At 40.7% G+C, this 27,832-nt stretch overlaps 2 protein-coding genes across 4 annotated transcripts; both read right to left on the bottom strand.

Moving 5' to 3' along the window:
- Positions 1-457: 457 nt before the first annotated feature.
- LOC127378080 (ADP-ribosylation factor-like protein 8A) lies at positions 458-9,140 on the bottom strand. Its single transcript, XM_051426641.1, has 7 exons — positions 8,739-9,140; positions 7,273-7,353; positions 6,425-6,498; positions 5,826-5,919; positions 4,408-4,475; positions 3,750-3,820; positions 458-2,439 (listed from the first exon to the last, which is right to left on the bottom strand). Exons 1-7 carry the CDS (start codon positions 8,859-8,861, stop codon positions 2,387-2,389), a joined length of 564 nt encoding a protein of 187 aa, XP_051282601.1. The 5' UTR covers positions 8,862-9,140; the 3' UTR covers positions 458-2,386.
- A 2,382-nt stretch (positions 9,141-11,522) lies between these two features.
- Positions 11,523-27,149, bottom strand: LOC127378068 (tyrosine-protein phosphatase non-receptor type 7). Of its 3 annotated transcripts, none has more exons than XM_051426607.1 (11): positions 27,013-27,149; positions 19,553-19,715; positions 18,896-19,076; positions 18,705-18,789; positions 18,533-18,612; positions 16,064-16,201; positions 15,749-15,949; positions 15,035-15,228; positions 13,172-13,285; positions 12,966-13,050; positions 11,523-12,018 (listed from the first exon to the last, which is right to left on the bottom strand). In XM_051426607.1, exons 2-11 carry the CDS (start codon positions 19,663-19,665, stop codon positions 11,932-11,934), a joined length of 1,278 nt encoding a protein of 425 aa, XP_051282567.1. In that variant the 5' UTR covers positions 19,666-19,715; positions 27,013-27,149; the 3' UTR covers positions 11,523-11,931. The 3 variants fall into 3 exon arrangements, with proteins under 3 accessions (XP_051282567.1, XP_051282566.1, XP_051282569.1); XM_051426606.1 differs by lacking the exon at positions 27,013-27,149 and adding an exon at positions 24,361-24,688; XM_051426609.1 differs by lacking the exon at positions 27,013-27,149 and adding an exon at positions 21,987-22,268.
- Positions 27,150-27,832: the final 683 nt, after the last annotated feature.

Below are 27,832 nucleotides of genomic sequence, written 5' to 3'. Positions count from 1 at the left end.
ACTGCAGGATTCTCCCGGGTCTTTTTTTTCTGAAATTGCCGACTATGAAAATGACCATGAAGAAAGCTATTTACATTTAATTTTCATTAGAAACGAGCTAAAAAAGATTTAATTTAAAAGTTCAGTCTAGAGTACACAGAAAAATATTTCACTTTGATAGTAATTGTGTTTTTTCAAACACTAAAATTACTATTTGATTTAAAGATTTTAATTGTTACACATTATATGCAAGAAAAATGCATAATTGATTAAACTTTTACTTCAACATTGGCAGCAGCAGACTTCCATAATCACGCTGCATCTTGTGGCACTTAAAACCAGGATGTGGACATTTCTCAGAGCTTGTGAGGAAGGATGTTAAGTTTTGTACATCAAGTTTTGAATCCGAAATGTGTTTTGTTGTCACACCTGGTGTCATAAATGCATCAAAATAAATGGATGAAAACGTTTAAATCAATCGATTTTACAATAAACATTTAATATGTGGGAGTTTCAACAAATCAGGCGTGACTAATTACATCGACGTGATGTGAAGGTTGCATTTGATCACCCCTGGTCCGATCAGCAGACATCTCAGAGCAGAAAACACTGAACTCTGGCTCCAGAGTAGACTTATGAAGTCAAAAAACAACAATAAAAAATAATAACAATATAAAACAAATAAGAAATAAAAAGCTTATTACAGAGATATGAACAGAAACAATAACATTTCTCCTTCTGCCAGTAAAGTACCACTTCCTTAAATCTGGCCAGACCAGGTTATGTCACAATAAGAAGATTATTAACATTATTCTCATTATTAATATCTTACAAAACCAAAATGAACAGTGCAATAAAAAGGTTTTTAATCCCTCGCTCAGCAGGAGAGAGAGAGAGAGAGAGAGAGAGAGAGAGAGACGACGAGGGGCGGGGCTTGGCGACGAGGAAAGAGAGAAAGAAGGGAACATCCAAAAATAAGAAAAGGAAGGAAAGATAGAGGGAATACAGAGGAGGACAAGCAGTTCACAACAGACGAGGGAGGAAGAGGGGCTTCTCAGGATTATATAAATGTGAACGAATGGAGGCGTGGATGGATGGATGGAAGATGTGGAGGTAGAAAGGGAGAAACAGATGGAGGGAGGGAGGAAGGAAGGAAAATCAACAGAGGAGAAATGATGAAGGCAGATTTTTGGTGGTGGAGAAGGTGGAGGTCGGGGAGGAGAGGAGGATCATGGGAAAAACTTAAGTGAGATCCACAAAACAGGCTCCAGCTAACCGGCTAACAATGCTAATGACAAGAAAATCTGTTTTCTTTCTCCCTTAAAAGTCAATATGGCCGACAGTTTTGGCTGCAGAGAGATGTTTGGCTGAGGCTCCCCACCAAAATAAAAGCACGGGTTATCACAGAGGCTGCTGTATGGATCTGTAAAGATGCACTGATACCACTTTTCTGTCGCCAGGATCAAACACTGACTGACTGCTGGGTTCATTTACTGAAAATTAAAAAAGTCACTTCACCCAAAATTACAAAATAAGAAGATTTTCTCTCTTATAGTTTCTATTAATGCAGATGGTTTTGGTTTTATTACCTCCACCCAGACACAGTGGAGGTCACTGACTTCACTGTGAGGAAAACCTTTCAGAAATGGTCCTGCTGTGTAATTTGAGTGAAATGCTCCTTTAACTACAGTATTAATTAATTCCTCAGACTTCTGTGGTGTGACACCCCTAACAAGGGTTGAGTGGCGGGAATTGAGATCCCGGTTTTTCCTGGGAATTCTCGACAAAATCTGCTTCCGTTTCCCGGAAAAAATACCTGCGTTAGCGTGTGTGCTGGTGTACCGAAGACATTTTCTATGTGCTACAACAAAGACGCCTTCTCCAAACCTCACGATGCTTCCAAAGAACTGAACTGAACCACGGAAGCAACGGTTGTCACTGCTGTTCATTCAACTTAGGAGAGGAAACTTTATTCTGTTAACACACAGAACTAATGAATATATATGAATAAAATTTGAATTAACGTACATTTCTGATTAACTGTGTGTTTAAAATCGCATTTCATTTAAGGTGAGAAATCCCAGAAAATGTGAGATATATTCCAGGAAAGTATTAATTTTAAAATCACAGCTTCAACCGTAACGATGGAGGTTGAGTGTGTCCGTCAGGAGGATGTGGATGACACAGAGACTTTGGTCAGTACTTGAATAAAAACAAAACGGAGGTATGAGTGCATCCCGAGGTGTAATGGAGGTGGGTGGAGGTCAGGAGGTGTTAATATAAGGAAGGGAGAGATGGATGGAGGACAGGTGGGGGGTTAGGGAGTAAAGTTTTCAGGGGAGGGGTTTTGATCAAAGAGCGAGTGTGTGTTAGGACAGGTGGGCGTGGCCTGTTCTGTTTTCTGTTCTCAGGAACTCCTCTTAGTCCGGGAGTGTTGGATCAACCACTGAAGAGTGATGTCTGCAGAGAGAGACACATGTGACGTCAGCAGAGTGTGAAAGAAAAGCAAAGTGTGGTTTTAATCTTCTGGGTTCAAAGCAGGGATGGGACCTGAGAACTGGATCCAAAAGATCTGACTGATCGCAGTCGTGTGTGCGGCTCAACGTTAAGGTTCCTGTAAGGTTCCTGCTCAATAATGCTATTGTTAAAAGGTCAGAATAGAAACAGACGTTTGGTGCAGGGTTAACATCTGAACACTATGGACCAACAGATCAGTTTAAAGCTGTTCAATCTGACCACTGACAGAGAGATATATACAGCCACAGTACTGACGTAGGGGAGCTGAGGGGCTCAAATCTGACATAATGAAAACCATTAGTTCATATAAATGTTTAAACCTATAATGACTTTCCTCACTTGTATGTGTCCACACTGATTATTTATGGAAGAAAAGTGGTTTCACCTGTTTTTTTAATCTGTTTTATCCACTAAAAGGTGTAAAATGGAGTCCATACACGATCCTGACCATTCAAATTAATGCAAAAAGCAATAATGTCAGGCATGTAGCATGACGTCATTATATAGACTGTGTCAGCAGCTTCAGCTCTGACTACCTTCCAGTGTCCAGTCTCATCGCTGTGATTCAATAATGATCTCGGGTCACTGCGGCTTTCCTGGTTTGGAAAACCAATTTAACATCGACGGTATCTGGAGGAAATAATGGTACTGAGAGACAGTATTCTCCCAGCATGCAGCACTATGGGGACATCCACTAAACAGACGTTTTAATCCTTTAATTATTCTTCTTTTGGGGCCAAAACTATTATTTACTAAACTATTTGTTTTAATCTTTTAAAATCATCATTATTGGCAGAAAGAAGAAAAACATCAGTGATCCCAAACTTGTGTATGCTGACATTTTATATTCTGTGAAATATACACAATTATAATTATTTGGTATTAATTATTTAAAATGTGTACATTGTCTTGTTGATGATGGAAAAACAAGATCCTTAACTCCATTAATCAAAGCCTGTTAACCTGAATGCATTTGATCTCATTAAGTATTTAAAATGTGTTCATTGTTTCACTGATGATGAAGCTTTGATTAAACAAACGTAACCACTTTACCTGCTCAAGAAAATGTGAAGTGATGTAGAAACATCAGTAAAAATGGTCAGAAAAAGTTTGTTTATGCACAAATTTGCTCTCTTTGCTGTGAACTGGGTCGCCATTTTTAAAAAGTGAGTATACGTATAGTGTGTGTGTGTGTGTGTGTGTGTGTGGTGTGTGTGTGTGTGTGTGTGTGTGTGTGTGTGTGTGTGTGGTACCGATGTTGTCTTTCTCCTTGCAGGAGATGGAGTAGCAGCAGATCTCTCTGTCCTGGATGGCCGACAGGTTCCTGAGTAAAAACACAATCAAAGATAGTGATACAGGAATGTCAACAATTACTCATTCATGCAGCAACAGTACCCACACTCTTTCTAAGAAACTAATTTTCCAGGAATACTTGATAAACGACACAGGACAGCACTTGCTCACAGTCATATAGCTGACTGCTGGGACTAGTACAGACACATTCAACCTCAGAGCTTCTCCTGACAGACAGCCGAGTGTCAAACTAAATATGCACCCAGGTTTCTGTGGGGGCTAAAACACAATGAAACATTTCCAGGATATTTGGTTGTCTAAATCCATTTTCAGTTGTTTCCATAACTGGAAAACTAGTCTAAATGTCCAGGTTTTCCAGGACGTGTGGGAACAATGTGGATAATATAGAGCAACATGTCTGTTCCTCACAGTTGAGTCCAAAAGGGGGAGCTAGCGAGTCACAGTGGGAGCAGCCGTGTTACATCTTCAACACCAAAGTAACCATTTACTGAAAGCTAGCAGGAGGTAGCCCACATACCAAAACACACATAGCTCACATCCATGAAGCATGTGACCTCTGTTCACACTGATAAAAGGTTAGAGTGAGGTTTGACTTACATCCTCTCTATGAGCTCCTTCTCATCCAGAGCTCCTGGTAGGTCCCTCTTATTGCCCAGAACCAAAACCTGAAGAAGACACACAGACGGGACAAACATCAGAGAATATAACAGCTGTCAGTCACAGTGCAGCACGTTGCAGCTTCAGATAACATCCGTCTGATCACTCTGGGGCGACTACAGCTTCAGTGACGCCACTAAAAGATACCTTTAAAGATGCAACCGGTGCTAAAATAAAGAGAAGGTTTTGGTTTTTAGCAGCCAGTTCTTCCCCACTGTGAACCCAGAAGTGTTGAGTATCCTAAAGGTTTGTTAGAAATGTTCAGTTTGGGTCTCGAGCATTTAGAAACTGCCAGATGCTAAAATGTTTCATTACCTGATTGATTGATTTGGACAATATAGGAGTTGGTTTAGGGGAATATCGAGGATGCTGAATCGACATTTACAGAATACAAAATGGACGTTTCAACCAGAAGTTTCCACATTTCAACTCCCAGTGGGATGATTTTGATTCATTTTGAGGTTATTTATATGCTTAATACATATCCACTGCAGCAGAGACACAGTTCAATAACAAAATGCTGCACAGCAGAAAAAACACCAACAGAACTGAAGAATACCAAGAAATATCACATCTGAACATTTGTATAATGACATTGAGCTTTCTTGTATCCAAAACACAGGTCCAATCTATTAATATGTAATATATTATAAGTAATATCAAAATTAACTCAAAATGAAGAAAAATCAGCCCACTGGGAGTTGAAATGTGGAAACTTCTGGTTCAAACATAGATTTTATATTTTGTAAATGTCAGAAATGGATGCATCATCATCAATAACCCCCCCCCCCACAAACCCCTCCTGTATTGTCCAGATCAGCCAAGCTGCTGCTGAAACATTGTCCATAGAGGTGTTATTGAGGAGACTAAAAGGGTATAAAAGGGTTTAAAGATAGAAAGTGCTGACGTTTCAAAACCGGCTGTGCAGAAGCATTAAACTTTAAACACACTATATCTGCCTTTTATCTCCTATAATTTTCATTAAATGTTTCATTTCTAACACAAACAATTTGCTTTCCCTGTTCACAGATGTGTGTTTGGTTGGTTTTGCTCACTGTATCAGGTCCACTGTTTGATGTTTAATCTGATAGTTCGGCTCAGTTCAACTGGCTCTGGTCCAGATTGTTCAGTCCGCTGCAGCTAACTCGTTCTGGTTCACTCAGACCGACAGTCGCTCTCAAAAACCCTACAAGCTTCAAGACAGCGTGTGGAAACATCTGCTCACTGTCTGAGGTTCTGAACGCACCCAACTGTTCTGTCTCATTAAAGGAAAGGTGTTTATTGACTCGCTCTGATGGGTTGTTAAATCTTAAATATTGGTTTAAACCGTTCACTCCGGTTTGTTCTGGCGTTCTTACAGGAATTCCCTGCAGCTGCGGTTTGTCCAGCAGGTTGTGGAGTTCGTTCTTGGAGGCTTCGATCTTCTCCGGGTCTGCTGCGTCCACCATGTAGCTGCGACAGAGAGAAAGAAACTGTGATCTCATCGTCATTTATATCAGAACACGGTCTGTCCTGCTGAACTCGACAAAAACCACAACCGAGCCCATCAGGATCACTTTTACTACATCTCCACTGTACTTTGGTCCTCTTTGTTACATAAATCTGCCCCGTTTGCCCTGAAGCTTTCCTCTCCCGTCTCACTAACACAACTGTGGTAATGTGACTCAACAAGACTACAGGACTGAATTCTGCATTCAGCTTCTTCCTGATGATCAAATTCTAAGATTTTTGATGACATTTAATGTGATTGAATCAAACTCTTTGTCATCAAAAACCTTCAGATGTTACATTTAAATCTTCTTCCTGTGAGGAACGTGTCTGTTTGTTGGACCGAAGGAGCTGCTGGACTAACATGCGTGACTATCCCCCGTCTCTCTGCTCTCATTAACGTCTCCTGTCGTGCTGAGACGTCCCAGCGACCCCCTCTAGGGATCAGAACCACAGTTTAGGGACTTACACGATGGCGCTGACTCCTCGACAGTAACGCTCCCACATGCTCCTGAACCGAGGCTGACCACCGATGTCCCACAACTGCAGACACAGGGAGACGGTTAGTGAGCGTCTCAACATAAAGAAAGAGATTAAAAATGAACAAATACAACAGAAACTGCAGAGTTTTATCTCTGTTACGAATAAAATAACACATTTCTGTTTGTTGTCTGTGTGTGCGGGGTAAAAAAACACTGCATGGACGTCATTTCTGCCTCTTTATTCTCTAGATTAGTCTAAATATTTTCTATAATTGATATTTTATGAACGTTTGATGGAAAAGGGGTCACCAAAGGCTCATGGGGGGTCGCGAGCCTTCTGGGTGTTAAGAAAAGTTAGAAAAGTTTGAATTTAAAACCAATGAGATGAAAGAACGACGGTCAAGTGTCAAAGAAGAAACCTATCAAGTCTGTAAAACTGTGCAAATATAAAAAAGACATAACAGGTATTTTATTGTATAAAAACGTCCCTAAAACAATCAATAAAACTGATCTCTGATCAATAATCACAGGAAATAATCTGCTCAGACCTCAAACTTCCTGCAGTTGTTTTAATGGTTCAGTTTATCAGCTGTTATTATTATTACTGAATCTAATATGAAACATCCATAAAATGTGACAGTTAAAGGAGGAGAAGGTCTCAATGGTTCCCTCTGAGGATCCATAAGTAACTGATTACCACTATAAATAAGTGTGTGTGTGTGTGTGTGTGTGTGTGTGTGTGTGTGTGTGTGTGTGTGTGTGTGTGTGTGTGTGTATGTATGTGTGTGTGTGTGTGTGTGTGTGTGTGTGTGTGTGTGTGTGTGTGAGAACCAACCTTGATGGTGACGTTGCCTTTAGTGATCTTCCTCATGTTGAAGCCGACTGTGGGAATCATGTCTTCACTGAACTGGCCAGACTGTAACACACACACACACACACACACACACACACACACACACACACACACACACACACACAGCAACCATCATATTCTTGTATCTGCTGTTACTGATCGATTTCAGCTCAGATACACTGTATTGATCTGTGTGTACAGATGTGTGTCCAGGTGGCCAGATGGGACCTTTAACTCCACATCTGCCCTCGTTCTCCATCATTTATCCATTAAAATACATTAAAATACATTAAAATACATTAAAAAAAAAGTTTGGACTGATACGTTTGTTTTCTGCTGTTTTTTTTACTGAAATAAACTTAAAATCATGATGCTTTGACATTTTTGGGAATCTGTATTAAATATTGTTCCGTCAGTTTACATCTGGAGAACAGGATTTATAGACCAGGGTCTCCATCAACAACATGTTACTGGCATCATATAAATATATATTATTATTATATTCATTTAAACATGAATGAAATGAACATTACAGTATATATACGGAACAGGAGGAAGCTGTTTAAAGAGCAGCTGGAGAAACTCAACCCGGACTAAAACTGAATATCTGAACATTACTGGACGAATAACTGCTGAAGGAATATTAATAAGAGAAGCAACAGTCTGATCAAAGGACGACATTATTAGTATTGACTTTTTAAATGTGTCACCAATGTTCAATAATACAGTTTTTAAAAGTCTCAAATATTGTTGATAAAAATCTGTCGTCAGTCGAACAAAAGGTTGATACAAACTTCAGTTTCAGGAAACTTTAACAGTTCAAATCAAATACATTTGTATACATTTACAGAAAGTTAAAGTATTAAATCAGATCATTAATATCATTAAAATGAATTTTTTTTTTAAAGGATATTTGGACATTTTCATTATTTTCCATGACTGGAAATAGTCTGTACATTTCCAGGACGAGTGAGGACCCTGAACTCATCACCACAGATCCTCACAGAAAGAAAATATATTATTATTATTGTTATTATTATTATTATATAAATAGTAAATCTATGTCAGTGGGTCAGCCGGAACCGGGGAGCAGAAACACGCTGATGTCAGCTGATGACGATGTGATGGACTCTGGAGAGAGACTGGGGAGGGAAGGTCACTCTGTCAGCGGGGGGGGGGTGATCGATCCTCCAACAGCAGACCTAATCAAACCAATCAAACCAATCACAGCTCATAGATCATGCTCCGGCCCTGCGGACAGCGGGGGGGCTCCGTATGAACCCTGTACAGATGTTTACCGTCTAACACGAACCCACCTATAAACACGCACACACACACACACACACACGCGCACACACACACACACGCGCACACACTCCTCCGTGCTCGCGGAGGGTAACAATGGACGCAGCCGGATGCTAACTGACAGCTAGCCACCTGCAGCTTACCGCTATGACGTTGACGAAGGTGGTCTTCCCGGAGTACTGCAGCCCGACCAGGGTCAGCTCCATCTCCTCCTTCCAGAACAGCGCCTTGAACCAGTCCAGCAGCTTGTTGATGAGCGCTATCATCTTCCTGTCGTCTGCTGCTAACGCTACTGCTAATGCTAATGCTAGGTGGCTCTGCTAGCTGGCTGGCTAACGCCCCGACAGTCTGTGTGTTCTCCGTTCGGGGGGGGTTGACAGTCGGTGTGACCGCCGCGGACGGTACCGGGGGGGCACGGAGGACACCGGAGGGCTTCCTGTGGACCGGAGAGGGTGTCGGGAAGGCGTTGTGGCGCTAATGTCTGCGCTGTTTGCTAGCGACGCCTTTTTCCTTCCAGCTGTCAGCGATATTAGCCACCGCGACGCTTCCGGTACAGACTTTCAAAATAAAGTCCGCAGGGAAGTCAAATGTTTTAAGAATATGGTGGGAAATTAACCACAGGAGGTGTTTTCTGTTATTGGTTATATTGTTGGGTTTTATTGAACTGTTGATTGTTTATTTTATGTCTTGTTGATTGTTGATTGTTTATTTCTATGAAAATAAAAATTGAATTGAAAATGAATTTGTATTGCCTGTTTGCACCGTCTGTAATTTCATCTGTGCTGTATGTTGTGCATATTGCATATTTTGACAATAAAGCTGACTTGACTTGTTGTGTATCAGGAACAATCCCTGTGCAATAAAAGACTCTAACTGTAAACTATCTAATGTTTATGTTTTTCATTGATGAAATTAATTTTCTTTTATAAATACAATGATTCAAACTCATCTACACATGCTGGTCATACTGTATATTAGTGTAAATATATCCACCTACCTCATTTACATAAAAATACCTGCACATAAATATTTATTCCAGCACCCTTTGCACTCTGCACTATTCTCTACTGTCTACAAATATTATTGTTTTTGTTTATATATATCTATATCTGTACATAAGAGCTTATGTCCATTTTGTTGTCCTGTTTATTTATGTTTATTTATGTATGTGCATTGAGAGTAATGTAAAATTCCTTGCGTGTGTGCACCAATAAAAGTGATTCTGTTCTCCACTTCCTGTTTGGGTGGGGTTGATAGAGGAAGCAGAGGAGAGCAAAGAGGAGACAGACAGAGAGAGACACTTCAAGTGATGGAAACACCGCCCTCTGTTGTTGTGTTGGGTCACATTAGGGTGGAAACTACCGGGGAGGCAGGGGGAGCAGCTCCTCTGGTTAATGTGCAATACTCTGATACTGCAGTATTTAAAGGATCTCAACATTAACATTATTAGTAATCACCTCTATTATTTATTATATTATATTATTCTAATGCTGCACAGCTCAGGATTATATTTTAGTTTATTAAACATAAGTATGAATCCAAATATTTCTTAATGATCCCCCAAAACAACCATTTTGATAATCAATTAATTATAGTTTGTTTTTTATCATACGTCAGCTGTAATGTAATACTTTGCTTTAGTGGAAGAGAACTGAGTAAATTCAACTGAAAACATTTGTATAAAGATGCATTTAAGTGACTTTATTCAGATAAATTCTGTTCACACATTTTACAGTTGTTTCCAATTGCTAACACACTAAAATAACATAGCACAATTATTTAAACTGACACACAGAGAGCAGAACCTCTTCTCAAGTCTCCAAAACTCTGAACACATTTTCTGCTTTACACACATTTTGCAATTCAAAATGACACTTTTTAAATGCACTGAACACGGTTCTCTGCATAAGACACAACAATCTGACATAAAGTCAACATGTTTGCCATTTCAAAATACTGCCATTCAAAATGACACTACATGAGCTGATTGGTCAATATATGATCCACCTGGACAAACACCTCAATGGTTCATTGTTACCACTTCAATCAGGAAGTAAGCACCATAAAAAGACCACAGGTCTTTTTTTTCCTATATATTTTTTCTGCACATTTTTTCTGCAATTTTCTTCTTCAGTTTATTGTTTCTTGTGAGCATATTTTTGTTCACTCCAATGTAAATATATCTGCTGTGCATATGTTGCACTGACTTGTTGATGTTGATGTTTCAACAGCATGTGTGTGTATCTGCAAATATTTCTGTGCATGTGAACAATCTGAAGAAGTTTCTACAATTTGAACTATTTTAGTATTATGGCAAAGCAGACTAAAGATGAGAATGCTTTTCATTACGCCCAACAGTGTGTAGTTGGTTAGACAAAAACCTGGTAATATGAATGAAGTGTGTGTCATTTGGTGCAAAAGTTTTGATAATGATGATTTTGATAATGCTATATGTAGTTTTGGTTGCAGTGCTTCATTTTGCAGGATATACGAGTTATTTTGCAGTTTGGGTTTGTGGTTTTGTGAATTGTGTTAAGTATTTTGATAAAACCAGCCTGGTTTGCAAAATCGTGTTTTAGCAATTGGAAAAAACTGTAAATAAAAGAAATGCTGCATGTGAGTAACTTTAATTAACTGAATTAACTTAATTTATCCAAATTACCTTAACAATAAATACTTGAGTTACTTCTACTTAAATCAAATATCGGTTTCCTCAAACAGTTTGTGTTGAACTAACTCATCAGGTTTTACAGTGTATTACTTTCCCCAGTAACTAGTAGTGTAACTAATTACTAATACATTTCAGTAATAATATTACTGCTACCACCCCAAAAACATTACTTTTGTTGTTACCCCATACTGCTTTATTGAACAATCACACTCTATCAACATTAATTCATTTCTTTAAACACATCAGCAGCGTCAAAGAAGATTCACTTTTTTATTGGATTTAATGTGATTCATTGTGCAAAGGACATTTTCTGTGTTGGTTCTCTTGGTTCAAGCTTCAGTTGAGAAAGATTAGTGAGACTTTCAGTCCAGGATGAACGTGATGCTCTGGGTTCTTCTTCAGCTGTATGCATGTAAATATCCAGTTCTTTTGGGGTTCCTGTCTGATCCCGACACTTCTGAAACTGCTGGTTCCCCAAACTCTTCATCTGTGAGTGCATCAGTTCTTTGGGCTCGGCTGCTGGCGTCCAGTTGCTGGTTTTATTAATAATAATAATAATAATAATAATAATAATAATAATAATAATAATATTTGTGATGCATTCTGTTGGTTCTCCTGGATTTCTGTAGGTGTGAACCCGCTGGTTCTCCGGGTTCTGTACGGTATCAGTTCTTCACATTCTGTGTGTCGTCCAGCTGCAGGTTCTGTAACTGTATGCTGACTTGGTGCTCTGGGTTCTGCTGGTTCTGGTCCTTGTGAAGAGGAAACACAAAGTTTAACTGTTGCACTGTGGGGACTCACAGAAACCTAAAATCTAAACCACAAGACTCTCTAAAGTCCGGTTAAGTTTAGGCAACTGAAACGAGCTAGTTGAGGTTGGGGAAGGTCATGGTTAAACCAGTGTTGACATTTTGGGATGTAAACTGCAGTCTGTGGTGCTGGAGGTTCAAACCATCTGTGGTTCAGGTCGGTGGTTCAGTGGTCAACACTTGACCTTAAACTGGATTAATAGTCAGTGCTAGATGGGTTATAGTGGGACAGTTAAGAATAATACTACAGATGTAGGTTTATATGAAAAGATATAGTTATGGTTTACCCTGATGGTCATAGGTGAAAACTGGTTTTATGACTCTTGAGGATTACCAAGGTGTGTCAGAAGACCACAGACATGTTTTTCCCTCACTCTTTATCTCAGAAACATACAGATATTTAGGGGTGTGCGTTTCCGATACGTATCCAGATACATGGGCTAAGATACGATGCATTTTAATATAAAATGATTTGGTTTTATTTGATGCAATCTGATAAAGTTCTTAACGTTTGTTTAATGTAGACATTTATTTTCCATTCTCAATTAAAATAAGCCAATTCTATAAAAGTGACATTGTTTACCTTCAGATACATATATTTTATAAAACACCTGAAAAAGTATTTCTTTCTTTGACAAATGTCTCAACAAAGACTTTCTGCAATAATTATCTTAGACCATCCGTAAATTCTGTTGGTTACTTGTAGCGAGACCCTGGCGTTGACCTTTTACCTTTTATTAGCAGCAAAGTTTCAGTCAACCGATTCATAACTTTAGAAACGGACCATCGACCAGTTCGTGGTTCTTTTAGATCGATCCAGGGGTCGGTGTACCGACGTAGTTTTGGGTGAACTGTCCCTTTAATCTGACAGCAGTTGAACATGTCAGTACCTGGTTGTGTTGTAGCTGGGAGCTGTACTGGGCCAATGTGGAGTACAGGAACTGGTACTGCTCTGTGGTTTGGATCATACCACCCCTACATAGGATGGGGAGGGAGGACTACAGGTTAAACTTGCTACATTGAGGGAATAAACCAAATGTTCCACAGTGGAGACAGAGACAGAGACAGAGACAGAGAGAGGAGAGAGGACACCCACCTGTCGAGTCGAAGCTGACACACAGTCTCCAGGATGTCAACCTGACCTGTTTCTCTGAGCTGCTGACAGCCGATACTGCTGACTATAAAACAACCCGTCCTCCCGATACCTGCACTGAGAGGACAGAGGACAGATTAATGGAGCATCAGCGAGTTCTTCAAGGCAACATTTTTTGTATTTTTATCCTGTAATCATGAGTAGAGGGCAGAGCTACCGGGTCTGTGAAGTGAAGCCAATGTGGAAGTGCCTTACACCTGCATTCTATGTAATGACCAGTAGGGGGAGCTCCACTCTGATAGTATTGAGTCTTGATTTATTAGCCCAGTTTCCTGATGAGTTTCTGGTCTCAGTCTCTAGTTTCAGTCTTCTTCCATACAGCATGATGTTCATTTAGTAACTGATGGTCCCATTTAGAGTAAAACAGACCATAAAGCAGGGTATGCTTTAGGGCGGGGCTACCTTGTGATTGACAGCTCATTCTCAGTGAGTCCGTCCAGCTCAACCAAACTCAGATCAAACTGTCAAACAGTACTGATCAGATATGGATCCAGATTCTGTTGTTGACTATTTCTCTCCTCAGATCTGTTCACAAACACATTTTACTGTTTATCTGGAATACCAGATCCTGTGTGAGCAGGCGAGCCACCATTGTTTCCAAACCGAGAGCAGCCAATGAGAGCAGCTCAACTCGCAGTACGTGACCTCCACTGGCTCTAACTACTAACCATCATGGTGACGATTGAACGCCAAACTCAAGGCATCACAGTTGGTAGGGGTGTAAGAAAGTATCCAAAAAGATAAAATCAGCTCATTTTAAGGTCTAAAGTCCTGATTAAACAGTAACGAATACCTATGAATATTATATTCTATTTCTGACACTAGGCCCTCCTCAGTGTTACACACTGGACCTTTAAGCCAAACTGTGGAGAAAGACAGACTCTCTATATGACTACTGAGCCTTGTCATTTAATCCACTTCCTCTTTCTGGTTGTACTTCAAGAAACAAATTTCTCTGTGTTTCTTTGCACCGTCGGTCAGATCCACACCGCAGCCTGCACTCTTTCATCTGTCCTCTCTGCTGTGGTTGGTTGCTCAGGTACGACCGGCCACGCTGTGAAACAGGAAGGAGCCCTTGACACATCCGCCGCTCGGGTTTGATTCCTCATGAGCTGGTTTTACTGTTCAGTAACCCAGACCGTAATCTACTGGTGTTACACACACACACATTATAAAAGAAACCAAATGTGAAACTTTTTATAGGTTTATACCAGTTCATCCTATTGTGCTATGTAATATTATATTCTTTTCTTCTGTTCTTCTATTTGACGGTGGTGTTTCAGGGCCATTATAAAGGGAAACATATAACTTATGACTTCAAGAGCAGAATCTGAACATTTTGCCTGTCTGTTAGTCAAAGTTTTGTTTTGTAATATATATATATGTATATATATATATTTTTTTTTTACTTAGATTTTCTAGTAAAAGTATGACCCATTCAGAAAAATATATTTGACTGTTTTGCAAGATTTTTGTTTTTTTCACTTATTCATCTTAGTTTGCAGTTTTTTTCTTGTACTATTTGGTAAATCAAACTTTGCCTTTATCAATACTTGCAAGTTTTCTCCATCAATTTACACAATTCTAAGACCTTTTTTGTGTTTTCTATGTGATCAATGAGGCAAAAAAACAAACATAACAGAAACTAAAATAATAATTTTATCCTCCAAACCACCCGACACAGCTCTACTTCTTCCTCGGTTGTTTGTCAGTTCGTCCTTCCTCGTGTCCGCCAAGTTACTTCCTGTTACGAGACTAAATAAAAGTAATAAATAATAATAACATGAAGTCAGTACAGGAACCAACCTGCAGTGGACGATGATTGGCCCAGGAGAGAGGGCAGGGGCTGTGATTGGCTCAGAGCTCGGCGGTAGGAGGGACTTGCTGTAGGTCTCCACCTCCTCCACCAGTCTCAGCAGCGGAGCGGTGCATTGTGGGATGTGATGGTCAGGCCAAGAGGTGAACCAGTAGTGTCTGACGGGACGGTGCTCCTCACACAGCTGCACACAAATAACTGATCAATATTCCATCAATAGACAACCAAACAGCAGCTTCTCTTTATTCACCTTCTCCAGGTGAGATGCAGTGGAGAGTCAGTGGTTCAATGTATGTGTTTAGACCCCAGTATACCTGTGTATCAGGTGTTTAGACCCCAGTATACCTGTGTATCAGGTGTTTAGACCCCAGTATACCTGTGTATCAGGTGTTTAGACCTCAGTATACCTGTGTATCAGGTGTTTAGACCCCAGTATACCTGTGTATCAGGTGTTTAGACCCCAGTATACCTGTGTATCAGGTGCTTAGACCCCAGTATACCTGTGTATCAGGTGTTTAGACCTCAGTATACGTGTGTATCAGGTGTTTGCACCCTGGTCTCACTCACTTGGTCAGAACTATGTTGGTGTCCCGTGTGAGACCAAAAGTAAACAGTTCCTTTGAGGTAACGTATGTCATCAGGTACGGAGTATATATTGTACTTTAGTAACATCAAAACTGTACTCGAGTAAATGTTTACTGTACCTGGATCTCCATGTCAGTTACAGTGAACCCGTCTTTCTCTTGGCTGTCTCTCACTCTGAGGAGGAATCTGCCAAATCGGCCTGTCTCTCCTTCCTCCTTCTCCTCTCCCTCCTTCTTCTTCTCTTTAACGTCTTCCTCCTCCTCCTCCTTCACCCTCCTCCTCCTCCTCTCCCTCGGCTGTGGCCAGTACAACTCGCATTTCTGGGACAAACAAACACCGCAGACACCTTGAGGACAAGTTCAAGAAGGTGAAGAAAAAAAAGAGAGGAGGAAGGAGAGAGGAGGAAGGAGAGAGGAGGTGTCGTGTCTCCTCACCTCGTTGTTCTCCTTGAGTCTGGTAACCATGACGATGATGCTGCTCCTCTCCTGCCACACCATGTCCCAGAAGTCCCCCACGGTGTGCACCATCGGCCCCTGGGTGGCGATGTAGGCCCTGGGTGCTCCTTTGTAGCCCTGCAGCAGGAGCAGAGAGGAGGTCAGACCCTCAGCTGCAGTGGAGGCCATGAAATCATTAATTAATCATCATGTCATCATTAATCGCGATTGTTTAATGTGCACTTAATGAACTGTTGAAATGAAAACAGATTGATTTTTGAGGACTAATTTATCACTCAGTTCTAAAATATTTCATCAAACTTCATCTTTTGTTAGTGTTGTGATGTGAAAGTCCCCCTAGTGGCAGACATTACATATTACACGTTTAAAGATCTAAATACAGTTTTATTCTGCAATCAGTAAAACTGCCCAATTGGATTTTTTGCAAAGTTGATGCATAATGACAAAGGGCCATTATGTTTTTAGTATGTTTAATACTAATAATAATATATTGTGTATTTAATCATCTATTGGTGTTTTGTACTGATGCATTTGTAGTATGTGATTTAGACTTGCACACAGTATGATAACTGTTCACATCCATATGTTTTATTATTTGCAAGGCTGACATCAAAGTAAAAGCAAGAACCCCCCCCCCCCTGCTGAAACCACCCAACATCCCTGACCTCATAAGACAGGAAGTGAATCAAGGCTGCTCATCAATAACAACCGCCTAACGTCCAATCAGCAGGTTGTGTTTTTATAGTATAAATAAAGAATAAGAGTATAAATAAATGATTATGTGTGTGTAGCTTCTTATTATATTAAACTAACTGTCAAAACACATCAGGAGGAGCAGCAGGTGTCTGCAGACCAACACACACACACACACACACACACACCACACACTGACAGACACACAGACACACACTGACAGACACACAGACACACACAGAGCTGAGGCTGCAGAGTGTGAGGGATGCGTGGGCCGAGGAATGGGGGGATGGGGTTGGTGACTCAGGGACATGTCACTTCCTCACTCACTTCCTGTGGTTTTCCTGGTTGTCATACTCCCACGCTGACAAACCGACGGCTCATATCTGAGTTTCTGTTTGTTTAGCTGTCCGAAAACACACACAAACACACGCACGCGCACACACACATCTACACACACACACACACACACACACACACACACACACACACACACACACACACACACACACACACATCTACACACACACGCACACACACACACACACACACACACACACACACAAACGAGAAGACGCCCACGCTGAGTGACAGCGCTGTCACACACTACCCGCTATCAGCAACACTGAAGGAAACTGTCACTTAACTGATTTAATTTAATTAATAAAATAATACAGTTCAGACTAAAAGAGATAATGACACTGATTGACCTAATGAGCTCCCGTAAGTGAGGAGGGAATTATTTATTTCAGGTTGCATTTAGACATTTTTATAACAACGCATGCAGCTGTGTTGCACAACTTTCTGCTGAAACATCCAAATCCTCTTGTCCCTCCTGTCTGAACAGCACTCCTTTGGTGTGAGGATAACGGGCTGGTGGGACTTTCTTTCTGCTGGGGTACCACAAGGATCTGTGCTTGGTCCCCTTCTCTTGTCAATGTACCTCACAGGGTCCAGTGCCTGAATTGGACCAAAAAAGGTGCCAGTGCACTAACCCAACCCTAACTCAGTACAGAGCTCCATGCCTTCTGGCTGTCAACCCAACTGTCTCACCGAGGAGAACTGGCCCATTTCAGACACTTCTGGGTTGATGACACCCGACTCTACCTGCCCCTCTCACCAGACAAACTGAGGTTTATATTTTTGTTTGTGGGCAGAATAAAGAGAGATATAACCTGTTAATCATTGGACTTATTGGGCTAGCTGTTTCCTCCTGCTTCCAGTCTTTATGCTAAGCTAGGCTAACCACGTCCTGACTCTCCAGCTCTGTACTGAACACACAGACATGTGAGAAAGAAGAGAAAGAGAGCAAGTGTATTTTCTTCATTTTTAAATGAATCTAAACTAGAGGGGAAGTGAAGTCTAATATGTAAAATCAAGTAAAGGGAGCTGGACCATCTGAGGTATGACATATGGGTGGGATGTTTTGGCCAGTATTAGTATTCATGGTGTGGTGATGAATGTTTTGTAAGTATAAATGCTTGCTGTAGAAATATTATTAAACAAAATATGTTTTCTACAAATAAAGAAAACCGCAATGCAGAACTCCCTTTGAAAATCTGCTAATTTAACATGAAGGGGAGAAAAATCGCAGGCTGGTCAACGAAAATACATCTTCAGTAGATACTCATTCATACTGAGACAAACAATCAGCTCCACATACAGACATCCAATATTAAAATCCATCACCAGAATCACCTCTGCAGAAAGCTGCAGGGTGATTTGACTTAATAAAAAATAATGTCAGACTCAGACCCTGATGTAGTTGGCGTTGATGTAGCGGTCTGGCCCCGCCTCTTCCTCTGGGCTCCTCAGGATCACCCGGGTCTCAGGGTCTAAATAGTTAACAACAAATGGTTAACGAGAGGTTAATTAAAGAGTGAAAACGATGTCTTTTGACTGAGAGTGCAGCAGGACATTTACTGACTGGGTAGGATGGTTTTATATCTGTCTTTCATCATGTGTCCTGGAACATCAAGCTCTGCGGCGCTCACAAAGTTCGGAGGGATCTTCTGTGGAGGAGGAGACAGGGACGGGCTGGATGTTAAAACAAACACACCTCAATGCCCTCACACAGGAAGCTGCTCTGTGCGATGAATCAAGCCGACGCTGCGTTACCTGGTACTCTACATTCAGTGTGCTTGTGTCCATGGCGGCCTGCTGCAGCGCAGGGTGTGTGAGCGGTCGGGAGGAGGTGTGCAGCAGCTGAAGCCACACCTCCTTTGGGGTGGAGACAGAGCAAACAGGCTCCACCCCCAGGTTGGTCACATCCAATAGCAGAGACAGGTTGGAGCCCCGCCTACAAAAGAAGAAACAGAGTGATGAGTGCAAAAAAAAGGAATCTCAAGAGTGAAAACATGTTGTTTCTAGGAGAAAAGAAAAATGACAATAATATTATAATAATTAACTTTGTCTTAATAAGATATCACAGCTAATATTGAGCTCGATTTCCAGCAACAACAATGGTTGCATAATATCCCAGCAGAGGAACCAGATTATTGTCCTTATTTTCAGAGTAAGAGCACGCACACAACTTCTCAATTTAAGAGTCGTCTGGTTTAGTTTGTCATTGTTTTAATAAAAATTTACAAAAATAAAAATGTTTGTGGAGCTTATACTGGATACTTATTTTAACAATGTTAAATAACTGAGTTTTCATTAATTGCAACACAAATTGGCAGATATAAGAAGAATGAATTTATATTTAAGAACATTTGGCACTGCTGTTTTTGCAGTGTGTGAGAGAGATTTTCTGTGTGTGTGATTAACATCCACCTCTCCTGCAGGCGGACCGAAGCTTTGCGAGGAGGTGTGGTCATGGGCGGGGGCGTGGTCGGGTCCTCAGAGGGAGGGGAGGCCGGGCACACTGCTGGTGTACTGGTACTCATTGTGTGTGTGTGTGTGTGTTAACGTCTTAGCTGTTCATCACAACACCATCCTGTAAGAGAGAGAGAGGACTGTTAATGTCAGTATACAGCCTCACATCAGTCCGACACACACTGCATCGAACCTGACAGAGGTTTTTGTTTGAGGGTGCTACTTCTCAACAAACTAACTACTAACTAATGAGAAACTTTCTCACTGTTTTGACTCAGCATCCATAACAAACCGAACTGAAGACATCAGAGTCATCAGCTGAGAGTCAATTCCAGAATTTAAGAGAAATCTGATGATATGAACTGAGAGTCTATTTGCTCGGCTCACCTAATCAAGGTAAATTCAATTAATTGATAGTTCATGGGAATAGAGAGTCAGCGAGGGCTCAGGCCATCTGGGATGCAGAGAATGAACGCAGGAGGGCAGAAAAAGGGAAGTGTGGTTCCAACTCAGAAAATGTAATAAAAGCTAGTCTCAATATAGTGTTAATAATTAATCAAACATATCAGTGATGCAGTGAAATGATACCAACACTGAAGCTTGTTGAGCTGCAGCTTTTTGAACCACTAAGAAAACTCTCTATTAAAGAGAAAATCCCCAACTGAGATGAAACAACTGCCTTTTCCTATATTTGCTTTGAAGAACGACTCTCGGCCTCTGTAGATAAAACGTCTCATTCTAAGGTAACAAAACCACAATGATTCTTATTTCCAGATGATTATATACTAATGAAAACATACCTGTGAGTATTATATTGTCTTTCTGTAGTAGTTTTACAGTACTGTTGTGTATTGGTTACCATGACAACACAATACATTACTGTAATATGACTGCACATTTTTGTGAATTTACAGTAACTACAGATGATTTATTACAATTTATTGTAATTTTACTTCAAAATACTGTGGTTTTACACTAGTTATTGTGACTTGTGAGTTCATCTATATATTACTGAACCTTAATTACTGAATTCTGCTGTGAATTTACTGTAAAGGTACAATAATACATTTTACAGTATTTGAGTGTCTGAATTCAGCACAGTTTTAAGTCTGTTGTCACACTGGACATTTGAAAAAACTAAAGTATATTTAAGTATGCATACTAATAAAACCCTGTTTTTTAAGTGTGCTGTTGATTGTCCCACAATGCAATGCAGAAAGGAAATGGAGGCGGTATTTTCTTCTGCAAAAAAACCCCCTAAAAATAAACTGCGTGAGACAAATGAAGGAGCATCTCAAAAAAACAAAAATAAAAAGTTTACATTTTAAAGACGTAGTTTGAGCTGCTGCTGTTTGTGCACACGTTGTGTCTTTTCCTGTTTGCACGTAAAGTTTGATTCCTTGTTGACTAACAGCAAGTATAGTTACTTACAGATAAACAAGAATAGTTAATAATACTTTTACTTAAGTAATAGTTACAGTGGCATTAGTACTTTTACCTAAAGCTGCTACAAGGAACATCTAACCTTTGATATCCCGACTATATAGTCATAGTTATTCTAGCATTTACATGCATCTAGCATTTTCTGCAGCATTCAGGAATATTTAAAACATTTCGGAAAATGCACAATTGTTATGAATATTTCAACTTAGTTGCCCCACTATTAGTAACCTGGACTCGCAATGTCACAACATCACAAGGTCGCAGGAGAATCCATGTCGCCAGGTTTCCACTGCGTTCTTGTGTCCAACCACAGTGATTAAAACCAATGAACGTCAGGAACTACTGGCAGCTACTGTGTGAGCTACAGCTGTGGTTTAACAATAGGTGTGTGTAACCGTTTGCTCAAAAACAACAATGGCGGCTGCTAAAGAGGTTAGTGAAGATGCTGCTGGCATCAGTTATATCAGAACTGGAGAGTAGTACGTTATCTCTCTTCTCCCGAAAAGTTTGGCAACATATGAAATATGACTCATTACTGATCGGATGAACTTCGTTCGTGATAGACGATGACAGACAGATGGTTAATCGAAAAGTCTGTCATCCCAAAAATTACCTCCCAGATGGTTCTGTGTATCAAACCATCCACTGCAGTCAGGTCAGATTCTGGCTGCCCCTGTGGACAAAAGCGATTGCGTTTCCACAGCCTCGTTTTATTGACTTTGAGGGGAATCTGACCCGGTGGCAGATATTAATAAATATCCAATCTTCTCTCTGAGGTTTGTTTCTGTAGCTCATACAGAGGTTTCAGTATTAAACTGAGACTGTTTATAATCAGTTAAAACTCTGAGTAGTACGTTTAAGTAAAGGACACCCTCACGTTTACTGTCGGCTTCGGTCTCAGGTTTTATTGTCCCGGTCAGTTCTCTTAGAGCAAAAACATTGTACTCACCATTCTGTCCTTTCTCAGTCTCTCTAGTCTTTCAGATTACACAAACGCCTCTCTGTCTGCACTCACTTGATGCTTTTGTCATTAACGAGCTTCCATACAAATCTAGGCGTTAAGCTCACAGGCTCCACGTGTCACTCCTGATGGTTCCTACAGCCGTATGAGGTCGTTCTCGATGCCTCAATTAAGGAAGTTTAAAAATGACGAGTAAATTATTGATGACGAGGCGAAGCTCCTGTCATCCTCCACAGATCGGTCATCAGCAACATCGCAGACAAAAAGGACGCACGCAATCCTGAACACCTGCCTGAACCCCGACACAGAGATAAAAAACAACAAGTGTGTGTGTGTGTGTGTGTGTGTGTGTGTGTGTGTGTGTGTGTGTGCGTGTCTGTGTGTGTGATTCAGAGTGTTTCCACATCAGTTCGGATCTGAAACGTTTCAGTGTGTCTCCATCGGAAGAGAGTTTCCTCACAGCAGGAAGTCAGCACACCCACACTGACTCAAGTCACAACACACACAAACGCACACACACACGCACACACACACACACACACACACACACACAGGAGTCAATACACTGAAATATGAATTGTTTTGTTATTGACTGAGTTGGAGAAGTTGTTACTGGATTCGACACTTTCAGGTATGACTCTGTGATCTTGTCTGTTCTTGTTTTCTCTCTTCACGTCTACATTAAGTTTCCAAATATTGCCCATTTTACCAAGAAAGCTTTGTGGGTTATAACCAACCACCAGTCTCACTCATAACTGTTTTTTTTATATAATATATTATTGTAAGTGGGGCTCTGACTTAAGCGGGGGGAGGGGGGAATAAAGTTTGTGTCTTACGGACAGTATGCAGAAATATTCACACACATTTATTCCACATACAAAAAACTGCATGGGATTAGCATAAAGTGTAAAGAGGAGACTTGTAGGTTCCATAGAGACCATTTTCATTAAAATAACTTGAGGTCAGACGTCAAGGGATCCATTTGAAAATGGCCATGACAGTTTTTCCATTGCAAACAGTTTGCCTAACTTTGCAGTGTTATTTAGGCTCCTTCCCAACATGCTAGCATGACAGGATTGATACCAATGGATGGCGTTAGGTCTTCTATTTTCATAAGATATATCCCTCCTTTACCTTTTAACAGCTTACTACAGTCTCTGAAAGACAGTGCGGAGTGTCAGAGGTAAGGATAATGGGGGTCGTCATCAGCAGCAGCTCTTTGGTAATTTACTAATAAGAAAGTAAAATAACATAAAAAAACAATCTGTATATGGAACAAATGTTTTAATAAAATGTGAGCTGATTTATAATTTAATAAATTATTTGTGCCACACATCACATTTCATATTATTGAAGAAAAGGGTTAGGGTTAGGGTTAGATTATATTTTGCACAGTAGCCCAGAGCGGACAAACCAAACACAGGATCCAGACGGACTTTCAATTTTTGTTTTGTGTTTTGCGCCGTAGTTTCTCCTACACGCAGTTTACAGTTTCATCCCTCAATACCACTGAATCCTGACTATATGAATAAAGATTCTGGTACTGTGTTGACTATTTCTCACCTAAAATCTGTTCAGAGACCTATTTTACTGTTTATCTGGAATACCACATTGTGTGTGAGCAGGCAACCGCCACTGCTGTTGGTTGCAGAAAACCAACATGGCGACGACCACAATGCCGAACTCAAGGCTTTAAAATGATACTCCACAAACCCGTGGGTGGTAGGTTCACACTTGCTAGCATCCCATGGTAAAATATTGTGTCAGATTTAGTAACCCCCTTTGTTTTCCTTCAGGACAAAAATTCTACTTTTACACAAGTAAAATCTAAATGTCGAATTGCTCTTATTCCTGCTCCCCAGAGGATAACTCTTTACAGCGTCACCCTCAGGACAAACTTTTTTTTAATCATATTTTATGAATATTTAATATTATATTCAATAATAACAGTAGAGAACAGCTGATAAACAGTATAACGAACCCAAACAGTGAGAAGGCCTCGCGACCCCCTGTGACGCTGTGGTGACCAGATCTGGTCCCGACCCCCAGGTTGGGAAACACTGACTCTAAGAACAGTTAAATTATCGTGCTGTTTTATTCTGTCCAGTACTTTCATATTCAGGTTGTAACAAACATTGCAGCCTCTAAGAACTTTACTCCCATATATTAACCACTTCTGAACACATTCAAACAACAGTATCAATCATTATCTTTGCTTTTTCATATTTCAAACTAAGAAGAATGACTCTGGACTAAAGCACAACAACTCTTGGAAGAACCACATTTTCAGATCGGTAACGAGAGGTTTTTAAGAGATCAGCTGTCAGTGAGTGTGAGTAGTATATGTATTGTTCAGGCTTACCCGGTTATTAGACAGCCATGATGATCTGTTTTTGTGTAATTCAGCCCACTAAGATGTGAATCCTCCAAGTCACCTACAACAACCTCATAACAACCTCATAACTGACTGTCCTGACCCCAGAGCTGCTCTCACGTCACAATAACTAACTAACTACCTGACCGACTGAACTAACCCACGTAACTAATTAAATAAGCAGTGAGAGAGCAGAAAGATTTCTGTTCCTTCTGTCTATTTCTCGCCCTCTTCACATGAAATCGATGACAAACCAGGGGCAAGAAGAAACAAGTGAATGGAGAGAAAAAGGGAGTGAGAGAGAAAGTGATAGTGAAGGAGAGAAAGTCAGAATGTGAGGTGAAGGAGAAGAGTCGAGGCAGCAGGAATAGACATGTCCTGTTTTTCTGGCCGTTATTACCCTGATTCAAGGTGTTGGGAGAGAGAGAGACAGGCAGAGAGACCTGAGGGTAGAGAGAGAGAGAGAAAACAGAGAGAGAATGAGTCAGCGAGCGAATGAAGAGATAGATATGGACGAGAGGAAGAGAGATGCTCCAGGCGTTGATTATTAACACACCAACAACAGCTGCTCATGAATCATTCATGTCAAATCATACAACACACCGGTAACAGCAGCAGCACAGAAACGCTGCTGCTCTTATCTTCCACACATCCACTCAACAACGATTACAACCTGACAGTTCACCACAACGGAAAAATCACCTTTATATGAGCAAACAGTGACTCAACCTTACACCTCCATATTGTTGTTCACTCATCAGTCTACAGTGGAAAGTTAAGTCCTTTTGACTTTTAACCGAACTGTGGCAGTCCTGGCAGCGCCCCCTACAGGTAGAGGAGGTGGCTGTTTGCTGAGCCCCTCCTCCCAGACAGCAACTGTCCAATCACAGCTGAGCTTCTGCTACTCTGAGTTGGGAGGGTCAGGAGTGAATTATATTCCCAACCTGTGGGTCGTGACCCCCTGTAAGAGTCGCCAAAGACTTCAAAGAGGGTCGCATGGCCTTCTAAGTTTTAGAGGTGCAAGAACACATAAAAAATATACAGGGTTAGGGTTAGGCCTTTTTCTCAGCAGCGGACTCATGCTACAGACGTTCAGGAAAAGATTGCAAGTTATGTACCTCACGTAACTTAACCTCACTACATCTAGTGCCGAAGTTGCAGATTGCAACTAACTGAGCACTGCTCGCCTCTGTATTTGATGACCTGAGAATGAGAACGGGTTGTGAAGTGAGAAGGAGAATCTACGGTGGACATGAAACTTGCAAAACATGCACAAGGCCCTATCTAGATCCAGTGTTTGGTTTGTCCGTTCTGGGCTACTGTAGAAACATAGCAGAGTCCAGAAGAGGACCCTCTCCCTCTATAGATAAAAACGTCTCATTTTAAGGTAACAAAAACAACGATTCTTATTTTCAGGAGATTATACGTTAATAAAAACAAACCTATGATTATTATATTACACTGATGTTACCCACTGGAGCTTTAAAGGGAAACTTCTTTCGTCTTAAAAGTTCCGTAAACGTACGCACTGTAACGCATTGCCCACCGTCGAAGTACATCGATTAAAAGTGTTCATTTGCTGTTATTTTTGTTTGATCTGCTGCATGTCTAACCAAGTCTCGCTCAAGGAGAAGTCTCGTCGTGAAATCTCGGCAGAGGTGAGGGGACTTGTTGCTGGATGTCAGCAGTTCAACTGCGAGTGCAGTAATGTCGAGTTTGTTGTGTCTGAGGGCAGAAAGTGAAGTTCTATAAAAGATTTTCAGTGTCATGGCTGAATATGTAGCTGATTTGGAGGAGACTTTTGAAGGCTATTCTATTCACTACTACTGATTTGCACGTATAGATCTAATTGGTAGCAGCATTTAAAGTCAGTAAACTGTAAGCAACCAAAAGGGAGGGGTAGCCTCTATCATAGACTGTTGCTTTGAATGTTAGTAAAGTCATAAAACTATGTTCTGAATTTGTGATTTTTCATAAATATCATACAATTGTGGAAAATTCACTTAAAAAATGTCTCATTAGGAATCCCCGATGTCTGTACCCTGGTTCCGCCCTTACATGGACGTACTTTGGCGGTGCACAGTTACCTCACAGGATTACTTTGGAGATGGTTTGGCGGCTGCAGCGCTCGCATTAAACACTGGACCACATTTTATCTCTGTTACTCAAAAACAGGTTGAAAAACACAGAAGTTGCCCTTTAATCACTTAATCTTTATCTTAATTCTAATTTCCAATTCATTATACTGTAATAGATGTCGTACCAAAATCAACACTTACCTCATGTCTCCATCTTTTTATTTAAAAAGTACTTTATTTAAGTCTATACACACAAAGTTGTTGCCCCGTCTTGTACTTTAATATTTGTCTGAAGTACACAGGAAGTGTTCTATTATCCCTCATATGTACTTCAGAAGTTGTACTGTATTAAAAAAGTTTTACCTTCTTGAGTAAATACCTAAATACTTCTTCCATCTGTGGATATTAACAATATCATTGCCACAATCACAAAGTGATGCTGGTGATCAACTTTTTCTATTTTAAGAGGTCGTCAGATTTCTAAACACCACAATGATTTACATCCATCTTCCTGTGCAGTCAAAGTTCTCTTTCAGGTGACCAAGTTTCTCCTCTTTCTCACCTTTTGTTGTTGGTGTCGCTCCCGTCTTTTTCCTCCTCCTTCTCTTCTTTTTTAGTCCTCAACGCTCTTGTCGTCTTCCTTTTCTCTCATCTGTTGCTTTCTGTCGTTTTGTCTTCACTTCTACCTTCTTCTCCGCCACTTCCTTTTCTGCACCCACCCACTCTCTCATTACCACACACACACACACACACACACACACACACACACACACACACACACACACACACACACACACACACACACACACTATTTCGCACACACATACACTTTCTATTCCCCTCTCATCCAAGGTTATGGGTCCCCGTTAGACTGCACGCCACAGGCTTTAACATTGTGTATCTGTGTATTTATTTTCATTATTTGATTTTCTGTGTGTGTGTGTGTGTGTGTGTTTCACAGTGGGGCTGTATAAACTGATTTTCCTCGTCTTTTTCTCTGCAGCTGTCAGATGAGCAGCAGCAGGATACAGTCCTACTGGGACTCCGGGAGGAAGGCTAACCTGCTAGCGTTATTAGCAGCCACCATAGAAATAAAATTAGATGAGAAGATAATCACACTGTAGGGGACCTTTTAGGGTTTCATTCAAAGCTGTGAGGCACCATTTGTGGAGGCCTATTGCTGAACAAACTGCTGTTAGTGTTCAGGCCTGTTTGCTGTTCCTCCTGCAGCCGCTCCCTCTTTACACAGCCATGAAATTAAAATGATACGTTACCACTTTAACCCTCATATTGGGTTTTTTGTCATCAAAGTGACACAACAGGAAGGATTACACAACAAGATGACAGGTCGGGATGGCACAGTGAGAATATGTAAGGAACCT

Source organism: Dicentrarchus labrax, unplaced genomic scaffold (assembly GCF_905237075.1).
Source record: "Dicentrarchus labrax unplaced genomic scaffold, dlabrax2021, whole genome shotgun sequence".
Taxonomy (NCBI): domain Eukaryota; kingdom Metazoa; phylum Chordata; class Actinopteri; family Moronidae; genus Dicentrarchus; species Dicentrarchus labrax.
Note: the sequence above shows the minus strand (reverse complement) of the source record. Positions and strands in the feature narration are given on the sequence as shown.

Bases quoted from the DNA above. Each gene is read 5' to 3' on its own strand.
- LOC127378080 (XM_051426641.1), bottom strand. From the start codon at position 8,861: ATGATAGCGCTCATCAACAAGCTGCTGGACTGGTTCAAGGCGCTGTTC. The intron at 3,821-4,407 runs GTAAGTCAAACC...GTTTTTACTCAG, and splicing joins AAGGAGCTCATAGAGAGGAT to GAACCTGTCGGCCATCCAGG. The intron at 2,440-3,749 runs GTACCACACACA...CTCTCTCTGCAG, and splicing joins CAAGGAGAAAGACAACATCG to ACATCACTCTTCAGTGGTTG.
- LOC127378068 (XM_051426607.1), bottom strand. From the start codon at position 19,665: ATGAGTACCAGTACACCAGCAGTGTGCCCGGCCTCCCCTCCCTCTGAG. The intron at 16,202-18,532 runs GTCTGAGTCTGA...CTCCTGCTGCAG, and splicing joins TCAACGCCAACTACATCAGG to GGCTACAAAGGAGCACCCAG. The intron at 15,950-16,063 runs GTGAGGAGACAC...TGTTTGTCCCAG, and splicing joins GACTCAAGGAGAACAACGAG to AAATGCGAGTTGTACTGGCC.